The 18,631-nt window shown below is 45.8% G+C and overlaps 1 protein-coding gene across 2 annotated transcripts in view; it reads right to left on the reverse strand.

Annotated features, from left to right (window-relative positions):
• Positions 1 to 18,631, reverse strand: part of PRKG2 (protein kinase cGMP-dependent 2) — an 898,053-nt gene that overhangs the window by 217,231 nt on the left and 662,191 nt on the right. For both annotated transcript variants that reach the window (XM_086963161.1, XM_086963160.1), the window contains exon 12: positions 2,019 to 2,155. In XM_086963161.1, the coding sequence (XP_086819287.1) occupies positions 2,019 to 2,155 (137 nt within the window). The remainder of the gene's footprint in view (positions 1 to 2,018; positions 2,156 to 18,631) is intronic.

Genomic DNA, 18,631 nt, shown 5'->3' on the forward strand with positions numbered 1-18,631 from the left:
GAGTCTACTTTTTTGTCCAAGGTACAAGAGAGAGTAGGTTTTGTCCTTTCAGAGCTCTTTCTAGGTCACAGAGAGCAGTTTCTCTTCTTATCTTCCTAAGTTCCAGGAATGCTCTGAAGTGGAGGTGCCACATTTATGCCTGTCACAAGCTAGTGGGTGGGAATGACTCCTGGGCATGCTCTAACTAATGGGGTTAGGTTCCTGGGGCTACCCCTAGACACTTTGGCCTTTTTTAAGATGGTGAAAGTCTTCTGCCACACTAAGCTTGGGCTATAAGGGCTGTGTGTGTGTGTGTGTGAGAGTGTGTCCACAATAAATACAGAGACAAACGTCTGGTAGAACATAGAAGGGTTTGTCAGCAAACAGACAGTGGATAGAGTGTAAACGCATATCATTTTGACAACCCGTAGCCTTCTTTGAAGTGCGCTTAAATTTTATATGTAAACCCAGCACACCTGTCAAACTAGATTTGACACTCAACTAGGAGTTAACACTGTGGATGCAAAAGTATGCTCACAATGATTGGAGCCTGCCTGGCTGAGGGATGAAGAAAGCCCCTTGGCCAGGTTTAGCTAACCTTTTTTTGTGACAGGAGAGACCTCTTTGAAGTCAATCAGGATCCTAGGCACAGCCCACTGGCCATCGTGTCAAGGGAACAACAATGTCTCCCCACACCCAAAATGTTTGTCTTGCTCTGGGAGCAGTTTTCACACCTCCTTAAATGGGCTGTTCAGCTGCCAGGTGACAATTGGACTTCATGCAAATGGGCTTCCAGAGGCCTTAGCAGAGAAAATGTAACTTTCTAAAATTGTTTCCCTTAATAGTTATTAAACATTGATTTAACCATTGAATTTGATTTCTATGAAACTGACTGGTGTACATGTGCTCTACAAATAACGCTAACATAACATAACATCACATAACAGACTTTGAATTATAATTCCAGCTGTTTGCTAACCAAAATTAGCATTATTCAATATAATAATGTAACTTTGTGTTTTCCTATGGAACAGCTAGCCTTGGTACAGTGAAAAAAGCTTTTGGGGATTTTTCACTGTCAGGACATGTTTAACATTACATCCCAACATATCCCACTTTTAAATACCACGCACATTGCATTACAGATAATACGCCTACACAAGGGTGACTTATAAATATCTCAAAAGAAGGTTTTCATCTATCAAAATGGGTTTGAATGTGCAGTTTAACACTGCAACAGCCAGACTACAAATGGTAAGCCTGCAGTTATTTTTACACTGTCACTGTAGAGAATGGCACAATGGGTGCTGCAGTCCGCAAGTGTAATTTTACTTACAGGCTCTGGGTACTCTTTAGACTATATACCACAAACTTACAGGTAAGGTGAATATGCCAATCAGGTGTATGCCAAAGTCAGCATTTTGAAAGGGGAGACAGACACTTTATCACTGGTTAGCAGGGGTAAAGGGCACAGAGATCTACACCAGCAAAAATATAGTGTCCAGCAAAAGGTGAAACACCGGGGGTGTCCCTGAAAAAAGTGCAACATTTCTATAGTCCAACACCTCCAGTAGTTGTAGAAGGGACAGAGGAGAATAGACTCAAACCAGTGATACATACATTTACAACCTGTAAGTAGAAATAGGACTCCAATTCTTAAACTAGTTTTGTTTGAGATCCAGAAAGGATCACAAAAGCCTTACTTGGGAAGACTTTTCTGACTCAAAAAGGCTTTTGTGAATTGTAAAAAGACATTGTGTGGTCATAAGTTCTCTGATTTTTGTCAAATCGGAGTTTAGGACCGCAAAGAGGCTTTTGAACATGAGGCCCTTATTTAGATGTAGTTGGTTTAGCAGAGATGGATATCAATTGGAAATAATGAAACCTAAGAGTAACATTTTTCATAGCCGGACATTTCTTTTTTCTTTAGACTTTCATATGTGCTTTCTGTATCTGATGGCATTGTAATATTTTTATTTGCTCCATGGTGTAAATTAAAATGACATAACTCTATTGTGAAACTTCTCGCATTCACTTACTTTACAATAAAGGGGGAACACGCATTTTCTAGAATCTTCTTTTCGGAATGGATATGTTCCTGCTGTCTGTTATCCACAATTTGTTTCTTCTTTATGCACTTCAATGCAAAAGTAATGTTCTCATTCTTTATTTTAACCTGCAAATTTACAGAAATATTTATTTGATGAACCACATCATTAAAACAGACCAAATTATACTAAACAATATCACACAATTTTAAGGATGATTTAGCTTTTTTCAACTCTATAAATCCTTCACTACCTTTTAATGAACAAACGAGGTGTAAGCTTTTAACTTTGACTCAGACACTAAGGGGCATATTCTCAAGGATTTATCGTTGAATTATCAGCACTTTATCGCAGCCAAAGTGGCAATAAATATATCGCCCCATTCACAAGCTGGTGCAAACAGCCAATATCACCACTTTACCTGCTATAACAGACGCAAAAACATCGACACAGAGGACCCTGGCAACAACACCACTCCGCAACATTCTCAATGACCAGTCAGTTCAGCAATAAGATCAAAAAACTGGCGATAAGGAGGGTTAGCAGCAGGAATCTAGCACCTGCTCTGACCTGGTGTAAAGTCGGATGACAACCTGCACCAGAAAAGGGAGCCCAGCCCAGAGTCACACCTGAAAAACAACAGCTGCCATAGAGCTACTGAACATGTAGCCCGAAGCCCCAAAAGGGCCACAACACCCCAGGCCACCACACCCAGGCCAGCCACCTCCCGGGACCCCCACCCGCAACCCCCCCCCCCCCCCCCCGGACTACCACAGAGGCAGCGTAGACCAAGACAGCGGACCTTCAGAAAATGCACCAGCATCACAGACCCAACACAAGAGGATGTCATTGCACTCTACAGGCTCAAAAGGACAACTATCCTCCGCATCCTGAACATCATTGCCCACAGGCTGACGGTACCCACACAGCGGACAACCAACATCCCCCCGCAGACAAATCCGCTGGTTGTGCAGCATCTGTTGGCCTCTAGTACCTCCCAACCAACAAGTGCCAGAGTCGAAGGAGTATCACAGCCAGCCCTATCAAAGTTCATCACAACTGTCTTGGATGCCATCATCAGCTTGATACCCCAGCACCTTCACTGCTCCCACACTGCGCAGGAACAGCTGGAGACCAAGCAAGGCATCTACGCCACAGCTGACTTCCCACATGTGTTGGGGGCAATTGACTGCACACATGTCCTACTTTTGCACCCTGCCGAGAGTGTACACAATTACTGCAACAGGAAGCACACGCATTCCATCAATGTGCAGTCAATAGTGGACCATTGGGGACTCTTCACCAATGTCGTTGCCAACTACCCAGGCAGTGTGCATGATTCATAAATCTTCCGACAGTCCAACATCAACCAGCGCTTCCCGGATGGGACCTACGGAAATGCCCTGCTCGTTGGTAAATACCAAATGAACACACCACACCCCCCCCCAACTCCACAATCATGCAACGCACAACTCTGGGAATGCACACGTTACAAACTCACACACAACATGCCAAAAAATATGCCCACACACCAGACACGACAGCAGAACTTACTGTGGGAACCTGGGCTAGCCATGTACATGAGCCAACAGCGGCATGGCACCACACTCACACAATAGCAGAATGTGGGGAAAGGTGGGAACCAGGCATGTGCGAAGGAGGTAAGTGACCCATGAATGAGAATGTATACAATGCCAAGTGTGACGTGGATGTGCTGGACAGACTGCAGTATGAGGACCACAGACATATCCATGTCGACATACACTGCTGCTGTTTGGAGTGTAGTGGACAGTGGATGCAACCATGTCACCCCAGCCAGTGAGGAAGATAGCGGAAATGTAGCTTGTTACGTCCCCCCCATGAAGCGTGAGCGGAGGGGGCTGGCCCGGCGTACGCAAGTCCAGCGTGGGGGTGTGAATGATTATCCCAGGGCTCTGGGCATGATACAGCACTGGAAAAGTGCAAATGCATGTGTGTCTGTCGCAGTGTGGGTCTCCGTTGGGGAGTGTAAGTGGTCCCTGATGGGACTGAGACACCCACATATGTGATCTAGTTCGGGGTCCAGGAGGCAAACCCCATCTGCACCTGTTCGGCCACCTCCTTCTGGCAGTCTGTCACCTGGCCATGAAATGCGATGTGTGCTTCGGTGGGGTGCTGGGAGCTAGCCGTGGTGGTGGGGGCTTCCAGCTGTGTGGTCTGTGCAGGGGGTGGGGTCTCCTCGATGCAGCTGGGCTGCCCTGCTCCTGGAGGTGGATTGCCTAAGATGTCCATTAACTGTTGTGGTGCGTCGGTGTCGAAGGTGTGGAGGTCCTCTCCAGCATCACAGATGAGTTGTCTGGTCCGCTCTGCTGGAGGTGTTGCTTGTCCTTCTGCAATGTGAAGGGGGATGCATTTTGACATTGTGTTGACATGTATGTTGGCGCACTGTTCATAGTTACATACAGACTGCATGCCAATGTACATTGTGACTGTTCGGTAGGAGCGGATTATGTGATGCGGGACAGTAGACATTTGGACTACATGACGGATGTGAGGTTGTACACGTACATTTTCATCTCACAGTTTCCTGCTATCTCAGGTGTGATCAACGCGCAAGCGGACCCAGTTGTGTCCTCTGTTCTGGAGTGTAAGTGTTGCACTTTGTACCACATTGTTGTCAATGTGTATGTGCTGTTATTGCGATGTGTGTGCTGCATTGTGGGGGTTGTTTGTGCACTTGGATGTGTCAGAGTGTGACCTGCTCCTTTCGGGATGTGGTCCACACTCAGCCACCTGTGTCGGGGCGTGGACCATGTCATGATGATTGTACTGCAGCCATGCTAATCATCTTGTGGTGTCACTTGCATTGTCAGTGTGGCACACAAATACGCATCTTTGCTGTGTTTCGCACGTGTGCATGTTTTGGTTGTGAGATTGGTGATGTGTGGGGTGGGACCCATTTGGGCACATGGTGGACGGGCCCTGCTTGGTGTTTGTATGTGTGCTGCAGTGTGCCACAAGGATCAGGGACATGATCCAGGGTCATTGTGGGTGTGCAGTGTGCTACACATGATTATGCATGCATGCCATTGTGCCCCTCTCCCCCGTCCCCCCAGTCCCTGGTCGTTACTCACCCTGTTGATGTAGTGTCAGGTCATATAGAGCTGTGTCCGGAATCCCAACTCCTTGTCCCGTCTCCCCACTGATGAGTGTGGCCACCATTTCGTCCAGATCCTCCTGTGGCTCAGGTCTCCCACCTCCAGTTGCCGTGGCTGCCTTCCTGTTGGCAGCAGGTTTCTACTTGGTTTGGCTTTCACATCATGCCAGTGCCTATTGACCTCCTCCACTGACCTCCTTGACACTTCGACTGCATTCACGTTGTTCACAATGGACTGCCATGTTTCCATTTGTGTTGCCAATGACACAGTGGAGGTGACGGACAGTTGTAGTTAGTGTTCTATCTCCTCCGTGCCAAATCTCTGGTTTTCCTACGGACTGAACCCCGTCTTCCTCTTCCTCTTCTCCCTGGCCTTCCCCGACCCTGGGGTTCCTTGCTGGTGGTCTGTGGGGCTTGTGGGGTTCGTGTTAACCTCTGCACTCGGTCCGGGTGCATCCATGGTGCGAAGCAGTATCTTCATTTCTCCCATTTTTTCTCTGCTTTTCTGGTACATTTTCCCACATGACGTGTGGGAATTGCTGGCCTGTCGCTGGTTATCGCAGATTTTTGTATCGTGGTTTGGGACATTGCTACAATTTTCGCGTTCGTTTCGCGTTTTTGCGGCATTGAGGTGATTTTAATGCGATCATTTAGTGCGTTATCGTGAGACTATCGCATGGTACCGCTGTGTTGAGAATACCACATTAACACAGCTTTATTTTCCCGCGATAGACTGCGATGTGAAAAGTTGCGTTGAGCTAATTTTACAATAATTATCACACGTTCTTGAGAATATCTCCCAATGTTTGAATAAATTCCTCATTTATCAGCAAAAATAAGTTCAAGTAATAATAAGTTTGTCTTGCAAAGACTTACAAGTAAAGAAATGCATGAGGTAAGTTATAGGGAGAGAATTGTCCCTTTGTTAGCCTTGACTAAAATTAAAAGAATAACTCCAAGATTTGGTGCATGTTATTTGCCAAAGGTGGCTACTTAATCTGCTTTCTGGCTGGTTAATCACATTTTATGATAGAGCTTCTGTAACGTCCTAGTCTCTAGCCATCATCTGGTTAGTCTTGTTATGCCGAATGTGGTACACCACATACTTGTCGATGTTCACAAGGTTCACTCCTAAAGCACACAAGGGCTAACTGTTCTTCTCCTAGTTTTCTCTCATAAAATTCCATTACTCAATGCTTTTATTCAATCTTAGCTTGATTCTAACAATGCCATCTTCCTGTTTTTTTTTCACAAAATAGCATTGTGCGCCAACATCACATCCACAATGTTATCATCAGAACTCTGTTCCACACAAAGTGTCTGAGCATGTGTCAGAATACAGAAAGCCACTCCACTGGCTTCCTGTTGTCAAGCTAATTTAATTTAAAGTTTCATGTATACTGGACAAAATATATTCTTCTTAAATTCAGGAAGACCTTGCTTGCTCTTCCTCCAGTTGAAGGTATAATTAGGACTTGACGAGAGAATCCACTTTCTTGCGCCTTAGAGACTATTCCATGAGTGATGGTGTGTGTTATAAATATATCAAATAAAATGAAAAGAAATAAAATAAATAAATAGGGTTCCTTAACGTAATGGGTCTTGTAGATTGCACACACATAGAAAGATGAATGTGCTGATTCTATGAAACGTATATGCTCAATACTTGGCCCTGACCATGAAGACTACACATACAGACACCACAACTGAACTATGCACATGTATTGGCCTGCTGGTTATTTTTATTAGCCCCCGGTTGATGTGGTTCTGCCACATATTTGCTAGATCGTAGAACACTGAGGTTAGTTAAAGTCGCAGTTGACTCCTGGTTACATTGTACCCTTTAAAGGTGAAGCTGCAATGTTGAGGTCAAGGAGGTATGCAGAGACGCGCTGAGGCATATAGTAATGGAAGAATCCTTGTACCAGTCTTTTAGAGTTCTGAGTGCTCATTCAAGGTGTGGTTTATAGTTTGTATTTAGGTTAGATTGCCTTCCAAATATCTGTATTCACAGGACATTGTGAGGTACAGGGAGATAGCACGGTGCACCACACAATCAGAAAGCACATATAATTCTGCTTACTACTTGAGATAACATTATTCTCTTCACATTCCTTAAATACAACTTTCAGTGGCTCTGTGAGTAAATCGAAGGGGTAATTTTCCTTTCTGTATCCCGTAAGAAGTTTTGCTGTGGTTCTTTCATGTATAGCCGGCCAGGCTGGACCTGGCTGCGTGACTAGGCCTGGTACCCCAAGCACAGGAAAAACACGAACACACACACACACACACACACGCACGCACACACACACACACACACAGTAAATGTATGTCTCAGCAAAATGCCTCGAGTGATCTAGTGGCCATTAATTTATAGCCTCGGGCCGAGCCCAGCCCTCAGCATGTGGTGGAGGATACTAGGTATTGTAGAGGCTGAGTGGCACTTTACATCTCTCCCTTATTTTAAGCTTTTTCAACATAAATGAACATTAGACTACTTGAAACACACAGACAAAGTCCTTCAGTCTCTAGCTGGGGGCCAGGTTTGGCCAAAGACCATACTTCTGGCTCTTTGAGATATTACCAGTCCCTTGACCCTCTCGCTGACTGTTCATGGAACCCCCAGCCAGCCTACTTCCAGTTGTTTGTTGTTCCTGAGACTGTGACACTGAGACATTATGGGCAAGAGCTTTTCTGGCTGCTTGTGCTGTGTCATTACTTGGTGGTGACCTGGGGCTCAGAGAGTATTCTTTGTCGTTGACTGCATACTGGTCCACCAGTTCTTGTGAGCGAAACAGTGCAGCTGGTATTTCCTTAAACCAAGAGTTGTTTCTAGTCACTTGGTGCTCACCACTCTGCACTGTTACCATTGTCCAATCGATCCTGATCCCCTCCCAGATGTCAGTCTCAAACAGTGTCCTAAACTTCCTCCAGGGTTGCCCGTCTTTCATGACAACAGGTGCTCCAACTCGCTGAGTGGGTTCCTGCACCTAACGACCCTGCCTAGCTTTTTCATTGCTGATTCTTCTCTGCCGCTGCATGGTTTCAACATCCGGGTCTGCAGGGCACTATTCTGTATCAGCTGGGATACTATCTTGTGCGGGCCTCAGAAATAGCAGGTTTGCTGGAGCTCAATTAGTAGTGCGGGTAGAGGGGTTTGCATGGAGGCTCACAGGAACTTGCATAAACAACACTCCACATCTTCTCCCAGGTCAATCCTGATCCTCAGGGCTCGGTTGAGTGCTCGCATACACCTTTTCGCCTCCCTTCTTGCTTGGGGCCACGGGGGTGATCTTCCTATGATGAATGGCCAGAGACTCCAAGTATTTCTAAAATCCACGCCCTTGGAACAGTGGTCAAATGTCCAACTTCACCTCATCTGGAAGGCCCATCAACACAAATGTCTGCTCGAGGACTGGCTTGATGTGCGAAAAGGCCGTGGACGGTACTGCCTCTCCCACTGGAAATTTGGAGTATGAATTGATGATCACCACAGTGGTCCGAACATCTAGGAAGCTCCCGAAATCGATGCTGACCTTCATCCAGGACTGAAGGCTGGGTTCTTCCGTCATGATTGGCGCATGTGTAGGGTCACCGCTCGTTATGGGGCATGATTGACAGATGCACACTTTGGAGTCGACCATCACATCCATACTCGGAAACCACACCTTGCTGCGAATGTAGGCATTTCTTCTTTGCTGTCCCTTGGTGCCCCTGGTGTGCCCGGTTGATCACTCTGGCCCAAAGACTTTTGGGAATCACAATTAACTTTCCACGCAGCAATAGGTCATCCTGACTTTTGCAGAGTTCACTCCTTACTCTCCATAGTTGCTGCTGGGATGCACTTGTCTGGCGTTAAGTTGGGAACTCCATCCAGGAAGCATTGCCATTGCCTGTTGGCCAATGCTTCCTTCACTCTGGTCAGCCTCCCATCATTGCCGGTGCCCTCACATATTTCTGGGAGGGTCAACACCTTGGGGAAAGACTCGTTCATGATCATCTTGATTATATCCTTGGTCCCTTCTTCTTCAGCTATCAGTCTCTCCTCATCCTGCAGTGATGGGTGCCATGATAGGTAATCAGCAAGAATATTGGCGCCAGGGCGATAACCAACCTTGAATGTGTATGGTTGCAGTTAGACGGCCCACATTTCTATTCGTGGAGGAGCCAGGGAGGTTGTGGCAGCAAGTAGGGAAAGGAGCATTTTATGGTCAGTGACAACTTTAAACCCGTGGCCGTAGATATATAAATGAAAGTGTTGGCAAGTCCATTTATTGGCCAGAGCTTCGATTGCAATTTGTGCATAGCAGGGCTCTGTTTTAGATAATGCTCTGCTGGTAAATGCTACTGGTACCCACTATCAACTCCGTCTTCCTCCGAGGCTGGAAGTAGGCCAGCCATGGTAACCTTGGCAAGGAGTGCCTCCTTTATGAATGAAATGCTCTGTCAGCACCTGACCTCCAGTCCCAGGGAACGGTGGTGCGGGTGAGGGCCCTGAGACGTTCTGACATTGACGCAAGATTTGTGATGAATCTCCTGCAGTATGATGCCTTCCCCGGGAAACTGCGGACTTCATTGGGGCTCTGCAGTACTATTGCTGCCCTTATTGCAGCGGCCTTCCGTGGATAAACTTGGTGTCCTTCTTGTGAAAAGATGTACCCAAAGAACTCTACTGAATTCTGATACAAGGAGCATTTGCTGAAATGCAGCATCAAGCCGCTGTCAAAGAGCTGCTGAAGGGTATATCTCAGACAAATGTGGTGTTCTTCCAGACTATCAGAATAGATAAGGTTATCATCCCTCAGAATGATAACACCTAGTAGTCCAGAGAGGGTTTCTTTGATGGCATTCTTTAACACCTCTGCGGCTGATGAGATGCAGAAGCTCAGCCGCTTATAGCATTGAAGTCTGACGTGCGTGGAAAAAGTTGTGATGTAGCAACTTTCAGGGGCCAGGACTAGGTGATGATTCCCAGAGTTTAAGTCCAGCTTTGAGAACTATTTTACCCCATTGAGGTCGTCTATGATGCCGTCCATCGTCCGTGTTATGTGACGCTCCCTTCTAATTGCTTGATTTGGCCGTCTCATGTCAACGCAGAGACGTCCTAAACAAGAAGGGGACTATTAGGGCTGTTTTACAGGGTCCAGCGTACATGCCCAGATAATGTAAACTAAGAAGGGTACGCTGTTCCCCAGATAAATGGACAACGAGAGGGGAGGCCACAGGAGGGGAATCCTCCTAATCGACCTAGAGTCCTCACACACCCAGCAAGCTAGAAGTCATGCTTCATCATATGGACTCGCTCCTCGTCGGGTCGGCGGTCCAATACCCGACGGGCACCCATAAAGGGGCTCTTTAGCGGAGATCTTCTGTTCCTGCCGTATGGTGCCGTGGGTGTGAGGGCCCTAGGTGAAGGTGTAGATGTGAGTGAGTGATATTAAAAAAGATTTAATAATCCAAAAGGAAAATTTAATGGAATGGTTATCCACCTTAATAAAAATACAAAAGAGTGGTTGCTCGCTGGCTCAATGGTCCAGTGGAGCCATGCTCAGCTCTAAGGAAGTGGTCGACATGTTTCACGTAGTGTGTTCAAAAAATGATAATATGCTTTTCATCAGGACCTATAAAAACAACTATCTACACATGGTGGTTGGGTGGAGTTCCTACCTACCACTATTCTTAAGTGCGAGCACGAGGTCCCGCCAAATCTAATGGTAACCTAGACAGAGATGAAAAAACAAGAACAATAGGAATAGTAGTCTGTATGAGAGAGTAAATAGTCATCTTCACAGCCCCACAAAATTTGTCCATCAAGTTAGTGCATATGTGGTAATGCAATGCACTCATCGTTTAAAACAAATAAAGAGAAAAGATGACTGGAAGAGAATGCAATTAAAATGAAATAAATAAGATCAAGTACATAGTGGGATGCCTCACCTAACTAAATGATAGCGCTTGCTTCTTAAGGTTTTTTCAGCTCTTGACACCTCAAAAGATGGTGTCCTGCACATTGGGGGATAGAACAAATAGTTGTGACTAACATAGCCAAAATACCCACTATGGTGACGTAAGGCTCCATCAGATCCCCACCGGGTGAAATGGCGTCCTAGCAAAAACACCCCTATCTAGGCACCGTTAGCGGGAGTAGCTGATGGCCGTTATAAAGGTTATCGGAGCGGTTACAAGCGAGTCATGGCCAGGGCAGTGGGCGACCCCACAGAGGATGGAAATACAGTGGGGGTTGTTCTGCCAAATCCAGCCGATGCCGCCAGCAACACACATTAGCCCTCGTGTTGCTCAAAGCGCCCAGAGCCCGGAAGAGTGCTGGGCGCAGAGACTTATCGCATCAGGCTGTTTTAGCTTCAGTGCAATTACTAGAAGTGACTCACAAGGTGTGGGTCCGGACACCTTTTCAATTACCCCAAGTTCTCCTAATGCTTTCAGTTCCCATTCTACCTGTGGCTGAAGATGGAAGGGAACCCTCTGGTGTTACAATTCAGTTAGGTGTACGGATATGTCAATGTGTAGCTTAACTGGTGTTCCTTTCAACTTTTGAAAGCCCTTAAAAGTGTTGAGGGAACACTGCAAGAAGGGCGTCAGCATGTGATTTGTGTACTTGCTTCGCAAAGAATCCAACTGGAGGTCCGCAGAGGTATGGCAAATAAGTAGCGTGCCCTTCTCACCTTCGGTGACGTGAAACTTCGCTGCTGTAGAGCGTCCATTACTGGTGACATTAACATAAATCGTTCCCCCGAAGTGGCAGGGGCTCCATCCGCCAGATTTGTAAATCTTTGTCATGCTGGGAGCTAATAGAGGATGTGGAATTATTTGTTCCTATTGTTTGGAGTCCATCACATTCACTGACTCTCCTGTGTCAATGAGAGCGTTGACGAGGATGCCGCAGATTCGGATTACGCACTTGGGAAGCGGCCACCACTTTCGCCTTGCACGGCCTGCAAAGGTCACCACAAAGACGTCATGTTCCTACCTATCCATGAGGGGTGTTCAGTCCACGCATTTTAGGCTCTTCTGCCTCAATGGTGTCATCCAGCAAGAGCTGACCCAGAGCTGCTGATGGGCATCGTTTTTGTTCAGGCGTCGTGTGGGGTTTCCTGCCATGACACACTTTAGCAAAATGGTTCACCTTCTCACAATTTGAGCACGTCTTCACTTTTGCACAGTATGTTCCTACGACTTTATGTTCATGGCCACAATTTCCATAGCCACTCCCAGGTTTTGGGGTTGGCTCCTGATGTGTAGCTCCTGATCGCCGAAGAATGGCATGGGCCAGTTCAACTTTGATGGAGGAGGTTTCCGTGCAATAGAGGAGGATGCTGCCTTGCCTAAAGCTGCTTACATTTTGTCTGCCCCAGCGTTCAACAGTTAATGCGAGCGGGCCACAAAGAGGTTATCATTCAGCAAGGTTAGACATCGCTGAACTGACAATCTACACCCTCGTATGATCTGCGCCCTAATTTCTTCATGTTGGTTTATGTTAGTGCACGTGCTGGCAAGCTTTTTCAGACGAACATAAACATATCCACAACTCAGTACTTAGTTGTGTGGAGTGGCGCAATTTGAATGTTCATAATCGGGGTTGGCATTCGGACGTGACACACTCATGTTGCTGGACCACTAGGTGGAGGACATGGAGAACTGGGGTAGCCCTCGGGTTGGCAAAGCAAGGGTGTGAGCTCCTGGCCAGTGAATTGTAATGGCCAAAGGAGAGCAGCATGTAAACACCATGCAGGTAAATACTTACAGTCAAATGCCGCCAAATCTTCTCTCAGCAGTGTCCATTGAGGTGTGCCAGGTAGTGACCTTCAACTGAAGCGGTGTCATACCCCTTCCAGGCACCATCTGGAATTGTGGTGGCCAGATGAGAAGAGTATCAATTCCCGATACAGGGAGGCAGCAGCAGGGCCAAAGGCAAGGGAAACGCACTGCATGTTCCTGTTATCTCCCAGTAGAAGAGTTCCATCATTTGACGATGAAGGCCAAAGCAGGCCGCAGTCACACCATCCCTGAGGGGAAGAGACTACATCAGTTCCAGGGAGATAGTCAGGATTTCTCTGCACTGGCCGCTGTTTAGCTCTGTCCACAGGGCCAACACCCACGCTGATACACCAGGCAGAAATAGGCCATGAAGTGGGAGGCTGCGGGTGGGGGCCACAAGCAAAATGATGGCCAGGCAAACTGGAGCTGCAGAGGCCGCCAACACAGTGCAGCAAGGGACCACACAGGCAGCAGCAGCCAAGCAGAGCCACGGGCTATGACATCTTTGGGTGGGCCGTGTGATATGGCGCTGGGGGAGGTGCCACCCAGAGCGGACTAACACAGGCAGGGAGCCCAGACTGATGTGAGCTCTTTCAGGGATGCAGCAACAGCATGATGGAGGGGCGGGCAAGCTGCAACGTCAGTGTGCACCAGACAGCAGTGGGGGTACCACAAGATCTCCCGGGACTTTGTCACCAGTGTAGCGGGCCATCCAGGATCTGGCTACATGACTAGGCCTGATACCCGAGCCCTGGACAAACACACACACACAGTAAAAGCATGCCCCAGCAAAAGGCCTTGAGCAACCTAGTGCCCATTTATTTATAGACTATGGGCTGAGCCTGGCTCTCAGTGTGCTGTAGAGGATACTATGTACTGTAGAAGCCGGGTATCACTCTACACCATGTTCAGCTGTTGATACTCCAGTGCAAGCTCTATGGGCTACTGCACTTGAGAAGATAAACCTTGGTATATTTTGATGCCTATCTTCATGTTTGGCGGTTGTCCTGGGCCCAACTAAGCTTAAGGCAGAGAGTCCACTGGAAACCACAACTTTATTTGACAAATGTTGAGGCTGCAAAACAAGAAAATTGCAGCCAAAAAGCTACATTTGGAGTATTTTTGTGACAGGCACAATATCTTCTGCCACGAAAATACTGTGGCCTAGCCAGCAAACCAGCACTGCGCACCAAATATGAGCTGGTGAACAAGACAACTGATGCCAGATACAGTGCAGAATACAGTTTAAAAATGTGTGCTCTCTCTGGCACCATCCTGACATGTCGTTTTCCAGCATGGCACACATGCTGCAGGAGGGAGCTGTTAATGTGAACCACTGTTTTTTTTTTCATTTGTTTTTATTATTCACCAGACAGCATTACAGGGCAAAAATATAAACCTCATTGTAGAAAGACATGCGTACATTCATAAACTTATGTCGACAGAATCTTCCATAACCAGCGCAGATAATCAATGCAAAGGTAGATAGCTACTTTTGGCACTTAACATTAGTCTTGTAAAAGTACAGGTATAATCAGATAAGCATACATTTTTACCTCTCCTGGACCCTTATAATAACAATTCAACTCGTCATTGCTATGATATTGTACCAGCGGTGCTTCCTGTGATAACAGTCCTCCTCCCCAGCAGTGCATCATAGTCCGCCTATCAACTATGAGTCATGTTCATTTTGCTGTAAGTAATCAACCAGTGGTTGCCAGAAGTCTTTGGGCCTGGAGGCTCTAGGTATATCTTCTGCATATGTGCTTATTGTTTCTTTACAATAGAGTAGATCCGTTATCCAGTCCTTGAATCTTGGTGGGCGCTTGCTGCCCCACTTAATGGCTATCCTCCGCTTCGCAAGCAGTAGTGTCACTGCTAGCAACTTTCTTCTTTTGGCCAGTTTGAGTTTATATATACCTAGCAGACATACTATGGGTGTGTTCGGTATCTGCTCATTCAACATGTTAGTAAGCGCGGACGTTACTTCTTGCCAGTAATTGTACAGTCCAGGACAAGCCCACGCCATGTGTAGGAAATCAGCCCATGGTGCGGAGCAGCGTTGACATTTATCATCTGCTCTGAGGCCGTATCTGTGTAGCCTGACCTGTGTGTAATACATTTGGTGCAGAAATTTAAAGTGGATGATCTTCAAATTGCAGTTTGATGTGAGTAAATGTAATTGTGCACAGCTATAGCCCCAGTCATCTTCAGATATGGCCTCCCCTAGAAGTTCTTCCCATCTCTTAAATGATCTATCTGTTCCAGGTTCTGTTCGTTCTGAGAAGCTGTGTATAAGCGTGTGACTAGATTCTGCCGTGTGGGGGCAGACAGCAGTACCTGCAGGGAATGCAACGTTTCAGGTGCAGCCGGGAACGACATATAGAGGTCTTTGAGAGCTGCACGTAATCGTAAATAAGCAAAAGTTTTTAGTGGAGTTTGATGTGCGCATAGGGAAGGGCTATTAAACAGTATGAAAGTATTGTTCGGGAATAATGTGCCTATTGTCGTAAATCCCATGGTCTCCAGCACCGCCCTCATTTTTGTTTCCTGCGTCACCGAAATTTTGGGATGGTGTGCCAGCGGATGCGCCGAGCATATAGGGGGAGCTTCTACGCTCTCGACGCCAAAGTGTGCCAGGCCCTGGATGTGCACTGCACCGGATGTATAGAATCATTTGGGTAGCAACTGATGGGGTCTGATATGTAGTGCAATACGGGTTTTGGGTGGACGCTGTCTGTTTCCACTGCTATATGCGGTATATAAGAGTGCGGTTGTGTCCAATAGTGTGCATGTTGGGCCTGTGCGCAATAGAAATACAACTGTAAGTAGGGGGCCGCAAACCCACCCTGGTGATAGGGTATCGTGAGTGTCTTCCAAGTTACTCTCGGCTGCTTCCCAGCCCATGTGAGATGCTGTAGTGCTGTTCGGAGTCTAGTAAAGAAAGCTTTTGTGAGCCATATCGGAATATTCCAAAAGAGATATAAAATCGGGGCACTATGACCATTTTCAATGTGCATCACTTTGATTATGCACCGTTGCACTCTCCTCCCATCTTAATGTAAGGCCGGAAGAGTGTGGAGGGGATTACTGTAATGGCACCATGTAGCAGCATGCATTTCACACTGCTAATTGATGCTGGGGGCTTGGAAGGAGTAGGAAAATGAAAGGGTAGGGCTGGAAAAACTAAAGGGCTAAGGAAATGTGTGGGGGGAAGGGCGGTATGACACCTGACCAAAAGAAAGACTTCCAAGGTCGCTAAGACACTCATCTTCTGTACCTTGGTCTCCATCAGTCTTCCTCCTATTGTGCAGGCCCAGCAACGGTCATTTTGAGGTACTTGGAGGCAATCTCTGCCCCAGGAGACTCACAATGGTATTGCAAAGCAGGAGAGAAGGAATAAAAACACCTCTCTTCTACCCACCATCCTTTTGTTGACACAGCATAGCCGCATTGGGTCAATGAAAGAAATAGCAAATAAAACTTTCATGTGTTTTTTTGTGATTTTCCAGAGCTTTTATAAAAATCACAGGATTTTAATAAAAGTGTCAATTTTACAATTTTGGGGTAAATCACGAAATTTCTACACCTTGGATGGTCTATTAAGGAAGAGAAAGAGATGGCTTTGCCTGACAGGCCACAGAAACATTGATGCCCATTGTTAGTTAGGACTTGTAAAAGATATTCCTACTAAAAGCCTTAGATGAAATGAAGAAAGAGAGTGCCCTTAGGCACAGGTTGGAGATGGTGCTAGAAAAAGTTATGTTATTACTAGGCATAGACCTGAGTTTCAGAATCTTGAAGAGCAGGCAGGAAGAGCTAGAATGGTAAAGCTTGGAAACAGGTAGAGCAGGTAAGCTAAGTGGGGAAGAACGGGAGGGCTTAAGAGAGTCATTTGCATTGAAATGTATGTTGCAGATGTATGGGCTGATGTTAATAAGTATTGCTGGGGACAAGCCTAGCACCACTGCTGTGCCTACTCTGGTGTAGAAAAAGAGGTATTCTCCCCTCCATATTTATGGGGAAAGAAGAGCAGACAGTTTTTATCTGGTGAAGAGTAGGGAGGGAAAAGGACACTTTATGAAAAGAAATAGCGCTTCTCCTGCCTGCCCGCAATGGTCAGCTTGCTACCCCTATCCCGACCACCTGCACTTTGTGGTCTGTTGTTCTGCCCCTTCCCCTCCTGCAGCAAATATGGCTACTGAAAGATGTTAACAGGAGTGTAGACCTGTGCAAGTATTTGTAATTTGACTGGATTGACTTTAATTGGAATCTTAGTAACCACAAAATGTGATTTTGTTAAATTTCAGAAGGGAGGAATGATGTGCCTGTAGAAACTATGGGTTAATTGAAAACAGGTGGATAAATATATATTATTATTGATTTTTTTCACAATTTCTGCAATCCGTGGCACTGAAACATCATTAAGGGCTTGATTTAGATCTTGGCGGGCGGGTGGCTCCATCACAACAGTGACGGATGTCCCCTCCGCTGAATTATGAATACCATTATATCCTATGAGATTTATATTTCGGCGGATGGGATATCCTCCATTGTGGTGATGGAGTAACTCATTTTGCCAAGATCTAAATCAGGCCCTAAGTCTTGATTAAATGTTGGAATGCGTTTTGGTGGTGTAATTGCATCAAATGTGGCTATTCTTGTCAGAAAAGTCCAATTCGATGGTTTCACTTTATTAGTTGCGGTTTTCATTGAGTTCTAAATTCTTATTTTATATCACAAGAACGACCACATATGTGTCTGCTAAAGTGTTATGTCCGTTAGATTTACATTTATTGTGAATTGATGTATGTTAGATATAGATAGGAGTACATGCTGAACACTCAGACTATGAACACACTAAGAGTGCACATACCATCACCATAACGTCTGAACATCTCAAGCATGTTTAAGTGGCTTATACAAAGAGTTGTCTATAAAATATTAAGTTGGTAGCCAGGTAAATTACCCTCTTTCAAGCAATATGGTGCTAGTGCCAGGAAATATAAATTGTACTTTACTTAAATCAAACAGATTTTACTTATAACAAATTCAAGTAGCACCTCAACAAATCTGTTTAGGTGATATTTATTTATTTATTTATTTACAGCGAGTTTTATATAGTGTAAACTCGACCCGAATCGGGTATCAGAGCGCTTTACATAGCACCAGTTGCGTTACATGAGGACACATTCATTTTTGTTAGGCACAGGGAGATTAAGTGATTTGCCCAGAATCACAGGATGTTCAGCGTCATTTGCAGAGACTTGAATCCAGTTCCCCAGATTCGAGGTCGACCGCACTAGCCGTTAGGCCAACTCCTCTCCCCTAGTGGCCCTAGTCAAATTTTACAGGACTGAAATGATAATTTAGAAGCACAGTGTCAGTTAAGATGTGTGTGTTTTTTATGTAAAGAGAATATGTAACAGGTAATTGTGTAACATAAATGTCACCTGAACTCCGAGATGGCAATATTGGAACATATTACATGTTACATATTTTTATATCACATTATTGAACATTTTTCATAAGTTAGTAGCCTTCCACTACATCAGTAACTGGGAAGGTAAGCTCGACCCATGTCCTTGTGACAAGGTTTCTACTCAAAGCACTTACACGTAATTTTTTTTGTAGTTTTATTCGAAACCTAGGTCGTGCACTAACAAAGCCCTTCTGAACAGATTTTCTTTAA

This window comes from Lissotriton vulgaris, chromosome 3_1 (assembly GCF_964263255.1).
Source record: "Lissotriton vulgaris chromosome 3_1, aLisVul1.2, whole genome shotgun sequence".
NCBI lineage: Eukaryota > Metazoa > Chordata > Amphibia > Caudata > Salamandridae > Lissotriton > Lissotriton vulgaris.